The sequence below is a fragment of the Micrasema longulum genome, unplaced genomic scaffold, assembly GCF_059751315.1.
Source record: "Micrasema longulum isolate JH-2025_06_02 unplaced genomic scaffold, ASM5975131v1 h1tg000107l, whole genome shotgun sequence".
Taxonomy (NCBI): Eukaryota; Metazoa; Arthropoda; class Insecta; order Trichoptera; family Brachycentridae; genus Micrasema; species Micrasema longulum.
In genome coordinates, this window is record NW_028277313.1 from 18669 (window position 1) to 25357 (window position 6689).

The 6689-nt window shown below is 32.5% G+C and overlaps 1 protein-coding gene across 1 annotated transcript; it reads right to left on the reverse strand.

Moving 5' to 3' along the window:
• Positions 1-4666: 4666 nt before the first annotated feature.
• On the reverse strand, positions 4667-6338 carry LOC148284598 (uncharacterized). Its single transcript, XM_088237658.1, has 2 exons — positions 6194-6338; positions 4667-6080 (listed from the first exon to the last, which is right to left on the reverse strand). The coding sequence occupies exons 1-2, from the start codon at positions 6333-6335 to the stop codon at positions 5182-5184; spliced, it is 1041 nt and encodes a 346-aa protein (XP_088093784.1). The 5' UTR covers positions 6336-6338; the 3' UTR covers positions 4667-5181.
• Positions 6339-6689: the final 351 nt, after the last annotated feature.

Genomic DNA, 6689 nt, shown 5'->3' on the forward strand with positions numbered 1-6689 from the left:
TATTATATTAATATATCTCGCGATATCAAACGATACACGATATAAACTTGTCGCCATGTGCAGAATCACAGGAAGAAGAGACACGATGTTACTTCAGGTTACCTATTCTTTTTCAGTATTTTTCTCCTACCTCTATCTGCACCGGATAGTACATAGAGCCCCGAATTGATAAATGAAAGACGGAGTATTTTTTATAGTCATTATTATATTTATGAAGAATAAAGGAGTAAGAATGAAATATCATAAAATAAATAATAAAAAGGAAAACTAAACCAAGAAGTTTTATTGATAACTTTATTTATAATTTTATCAAAATCATGAATTATTTTTTAATGTTCTATATTCTAAAAAAATAAAATAAACAAATAAATATGTATAATTAAGGGGAGTTTTAGTAAACTCGATTCGTTACGCAAATGTAGCAAAGCAGTGAAAATTTACAGCGGCAGATTCAGCAAGAAGTTGGGCAAAAACAGTAGAGGAGTGACAACGTCTCCAGTCTCCTCACCAGGCCTAATGTCAGCACATCAGGGTGGGAGCGTGACGGGTTAGTCGCGAATTAGCAATTTAAATATATCGGTGACTTGTGAACAGGGGTGCGTGGCGCCACGCGGCTAAATGTATCGGGGAAATAAGTGGTGAAACTATTATGCGACGTAAGATTTCTCCCCCATTTAAAAAAGTTAACATTGATTATAAAGTTAAAAATAAGAGAAAATATACATCAATCCAATAGAGGGAGATTAAAATACATAATAAAAGATTAATATATATGTAATATATAAAGATGAGTAATATGTAAAGATTAGTAATATATAAAGATTAGTAATATATAACGATTAGTAAAGATTAGTATATAAGAAATGAAAAATATTGTTTTCATTGTTACTATTTTTTATTCCATTTTAAGGACACGACGGTAGTTTCGCGAGAGAACTTCTTCCATCAACGGGTGCTACAAAAGGCACATCACAAGGTACATCGGCGGCCTCCGTGGTGTAGTGGTCAAGACGCTTGACTCAGAGACGGAAGGTTCCGGGTTCGATTCCCGGTGAGAACACAAAAATTAAATGTGATTTTTCTCAAGCCTGGGTGTTCTGTGATGTAATTCACCACTGTAATTGGGCCTCCTGGCCTGTTGTGGTGCAAAAATAAAATAAAATAAAAAATAAAAATAAAACTTGAAATATAAATTTTTAGAACAAAATATTTCGTTTCAAAATAATATATCATGGAGGGTTGTAAAGTGAATGCCGATTGAATAAAAAAAAAGACTCGTTATCTTCTCAAAAGTTAAGATACCTGTTTATTTCGATAAAATATTTCGAAGGCAAAAAAATTGTTTCATATATAACTTTTTATAAAAATTCAAGAATTAACTGATTACACTTTTGAATATTATGATTGCAGATTTCCCAGTAGGTGGTATATTTCGTAAAAATCTGACCTGCATAAAAAAATACAGTTCTATTACTTAAAGAAAATTCAACATACCGCACCCCTCCGTCTAGAGCGCCACAAATCTAAATGCATCAAACTGAGAAAAACTAGGCAACGCCTGGAAACAATTTTCCAATTTTTATACTTCTTTTAGCAGTTAGTTAATTCAACAATATTTTTAGTATGTCCAAATGTTTACCGACAGGCTGAATTTCCTCCCTAAGAAGTCATTTAGATCTTCATTTGTTAGGTGAATTGGTTCAGCCGGATGAAACTCACCCACATGATTTAGATTTCAGCTCTTTTACTCCACTAAAGTCAACAGGAGGAAGAGTTGAAGAAATGTGGATGTTTATACATAGGCAGAATGGTGAATGTTACAGTGTGTAAAGTGGCCACTGAAGCCAGCTAATGACAGGTCATAAGCCCTGTAAATGCCTAGACTTCCATTATCTATTCTAAAAAGAGTTTTTCCTCCTGTCACAACAAATTTAAAACTGCTTCTATATTTTAAATTTCTTTTAAGTGATATTCATTTGAGAGTTGAAATATAATTTTTTTTAAAGGTTCTGATTCACATATAGCCAGATAGTAGCACGTATGCTAAAATAAGTGTTTGAAGACAGTGAACTACAGGATTACTATAAAAATAATTTAAAATCTGCCTCTAAGAGCGATCGTCTCGAAAAAGTTCCAGAAAAAACATCCCAATTCCTTATTTGATCATAAAATCAGGAACATCTATCTTAAAAATCGTTAAATGGACTACTTTGATAAACGAGGAAGGAAATGATAATCCCAAAGAACAGTCAGAAATCTATGATAGAAAATAATCTTATAGGCTGCCGTCGTTCAACTTACGTTAGACTATGCCATTAAGAAAAATCGTCTTCAATGGGCCAGAGACCACCGGGATCTGAAAGTTGCAGACTGGTATCAAGTTAAAAGAACGAAGTGAAAAGAACGAATAAAATTGATGGAATCCGGAATACTGTTTTATAGTTATGGTATTTCTTTACAGGTCTGCTTCTCGGATGAGGCATGTCTACAAATATTGGTGGACAATATCTTATTTGTCTGATGACACCCAGAAGAGCAGTATTATTCGCACTGCAATGCAAGGAGGGTTAATCACTAAGTCAAATGGAACAGTTTATGACCTCAGCCAAGAGTACAAGAAGCCTCTACATCGTGGTATCGACCATGAAGCAAGACTAGCAAAAACGAATAGTGTAAATTCGAATGCAAGAGTAACCACTCTTGCAACCCGCTGATGATGAAATGGCATCACGCTACAAAGACAGAAGTGTTGCTTTATTCTTAGATGATAAAAACATGGGCGATTTTCCTTGGCAGGGAAATCCACCTATTATGAAAAGCCGAAAATAACCGATAAAGTCATAACCATCAACCAGTAACTGATGATGACCGACATCAGATAGTGGCATCACAAATCCAGGGTGGCAATACTGAATATTAAGTTTATTTAATCAGTGATGATTTTTTAGTGAAAAATAGTTTTTCAGGGCCAAACCGCGAAACTTCAGACGAGCAATTTTTATGATGTATCATTAAAAATATCCTAATTATTTTTTTTGGAAAATAGCTTTACTTAAAAATAAAAAAAAATATTCTATTTTTTTACTTTAAATTTAACGGAATAACCCACTAAACCTTTATTAAAGGGGCTGAGCTAAACCAGCTGAGACAGATTAAATGCATACGCAAAAATTTGCCAGTTGATGCCGCCGATTATAATATAAGGAAACTTTGTAAATATTTAAGTTAGTTTGATAATGTCTTAACAAGACGAAACACATCACTTTATACACTCTTGTATATATAAAAAATAAAATTATAATTAAATCCAATAAAAGTATTCTATTTTGGATACCTTACCAAATTTTAATATGGAATTCTACTAATTATCTGGATTCACCATAAATGAAGTAATTATCTTGAAAAATGTATTAAAATAAACAAAGGTACAGCCTTGGTATCCAGTTGTCTATATAGTATGTGACTGATGTCATTAATTATTGAGATAAGAAAATAAATAATAAAAAAAGATAATATAGGTACAATGATGATACCACAGAGGGCACTAATTATGTTTGTGTAAAGAATCACTTCAAGGGCGTTGTTCATTTTAATTTAAAATAAAATATACCTTCAGGCTAACAATAAATTATTTACTTTAATGAAAATACAAACCATGTAATACAACACATAATAAGTTTGTGTTACATGATTAAGGATGATGGCTTAATTGACAAAATATTTGACACATACAATGTAAGTGCAGTCCGAATTTATAATATTGGATAAAATCATAAAAACGATTTAATCATATATTTACACCTGCTCAACCAGGATTTATATCTGGATAACCAACTATGTACAGTAAATATTTAAATAATTATCTGAAAACTATACTTATCCGCCACATGGTCTAATGGTCAGCGCGTATGCCTACCATACATGTGGTCACGGGTACGATTTCCAATATGGTTGACACTAAATATTTATTTACGTCAAAATATTTCATAGTCCTTTGGACTAGCGCGTGAAGGGTAATGTTGATCATCTTACCTTTTATGTAAAAATAAATTATCGAGATACGCTGCGGTTGAAGAAAGGGAAACGATGATGATGATATTTGTCTAAATTTTGGGTTCTAAGCACGAGTTTATTAAAAATATGATTTAGAAATAATAAGAGGACCGCTAAAGCTTTTAAAAGGCGTTCAGAATTGAAATTGAAATAATGCACTTATATGTAACTTAGACTGAATGTATAGAAACTTAAAATCAAGTTTAAATTATTACAAATAATTTATGATTCGGTTTTTAACTTCCAATTTTCATATAACGGTCAAAGAACATTATGTAAGTATGTTGTTGAAACTTGAAAACACGATTTAGTTGTGAACCAGTTTGTTGTTAAAAATTCAAAAATTAATTTAACGTGCAAGAAGATCATAAGTATCTAAAAGACAAGTTCACTAGTATTCAGAGAAGCAATTGACCAATCTTAAAAACATCAGTTTAGGATAAAGTGATAGATGATTAATGAAAGTAAAAATAAGATTGAATATAAGATAATTATAAAGATTCTGCATAATTGCCAAGAATATGTCCTTAATGTGTAATTTTCTCAAACTGAACCGTTTTGGTAGGGAGGAAGATATTTGTCTTAAGACAATATTTCTACTCTTATGCGTATATTTTTTTTGTTTATTTTTCCATTCATATATTTACATAGAATTTTAATTACAAAAATACACCTTAAAATTAAGCTACAACATAATTTAGAAAAAATGCGCACAAAGACTTCAGAGTCTGAGCGTGGGCCATTCCTTTTTCAATGATTTAAAAGTTTATAGCATATAAATATGGTATGACATAACCATGAAGAAAGAAAAAAAAACAAACAAGATCAACATATACTGATAGAACAAAAGACAGGATTTATTTGCAGTATTTCATTATAAATTTTAATATATATTTTTTAAAGAAGGTGTCTATCTATTCCTTCCATGCTAATCCAAGACCTCAAACCTACTTTAAACGGTATCAGTGATTTAATGTTTTGTAATTCTTTAGGTAGAAGATAGATATTCTTTAGATCTATATATAAAGTGTTAAATAAAAATACAGTGACCCATAATACAGTAAAGTAATGTAATTTTAGTTTTAATTTACTTTTTTTAGGTTGGTATTCTAAAATTCATTATATTCATTAAGTTTGAAAAAACTGTTGGATTGTCAAGACAGATGTGGTGAATAATTTGATAAAAAGGCTTACCCGATCAATCTTCCTCTTAGACAGTGGTTGGCGCCGCACAAAGTCTCCTTCGGTGCTGATTTTGTTGAACTTCTGCATTCGTTCCTTGACGGACACCTGCTGATCACTATCGGAATTCAATGAACGAGAACTGTCGGAACGCGTAGAAATTCTATTCTCTTTTCCCTCCTGATCTATTTCCCCGCTCGTGTTGAAGTTTTCAGCCATACTTTCCTGGATTCGCCTTTGTTTCTTGATAGCGCCAGTGCTCGATGAAATAGAATTAGTATCGGACGCAGAATCTTGAGATACATACACTTTATCCGATGGAGATGTTGATTTCTTATGTTTAGATTTGTTTTCAGGCAGAGACTCCTGTTTGTTAGCATTAAACTTAGAAACAGTCTCGGTAAATACATTATCTTGCTTTTCCACGCTACTTTTTCTTCTTGCAGGTAAAGCTGGTGGTTCATCTTGCATTATTTCACGACGGAGCTGCACAAAATTATCGGATTCTGAATATTTCATCGGTGGAGTGACATCAGAGCTCAATCCGTTTGACGTTTGTAAATGTTTGAGGTTATCAGCGCTGAATGAAGGAATTATGACAGGCGGAGGCCTGTATGGAGGTGGTTCTTTTGGAGTAGGTGTCTCTATAGCTGGGGACTCAAATGCTGGATTATAAGATTGAGAAGTTTTAGAAGGGCTTTGGTCTTCACTGACAGAATCGAATGAAGTATTGTAATCCGATGAAATCGTTTTCTTTTTCTTTAGAACAATGTATTTCTCTCCGTTCTCATTTTTAATACTTCCCAGTATATTAACGTACTTTTTAAAAGTCTCTCTGGCTTCATCTGTAAACAAACTTTATGATTAAAACACTTAAAAGATGATTGTTTACAGGCCAAAAACAAACGACACCTGTTGAACTTTGTTAAAATAACATAAATGACCGACTTAGGCTTACCTCTAGTTTCCGCATTCGTTAAGAATGGTTTGAAGTGTTTCACTAAATCGTGATTTGTGACTTTTCCACCGCGGGCAACAATAAAATTACGAATTTCTTCGATACTTAATTCTTTCGGCACAGCCATCGCCATAGCATTCATTTGACACGTGAAGCAGATACGCGCGAACTTCACTCTTATCGCTGGGCGCTGGGCTTGATGATTCATAGAGAGCGTACGCCTATAATAGCAAGTTGAAAGAAGTTTCTAAACAAGTACCCACTGTCAGCCATCAGCTTGGTGTTCTTTTGGTCTAAAATTTCAATCATGAAGCGGAATTTAGGGAAGTAAGTGTTTCTTATTGTAATTTTTAAAATATTGAAAAGCATACTATGCAGTCATTACCTTAATTATATTTAATATTAAAGTTGTCTTCTTTAATATTTGAGAATAACAATTTACATTATTTTTTTTTATTTTTTTACTTTTTGTATAGAATATAAATTGTACATTGGG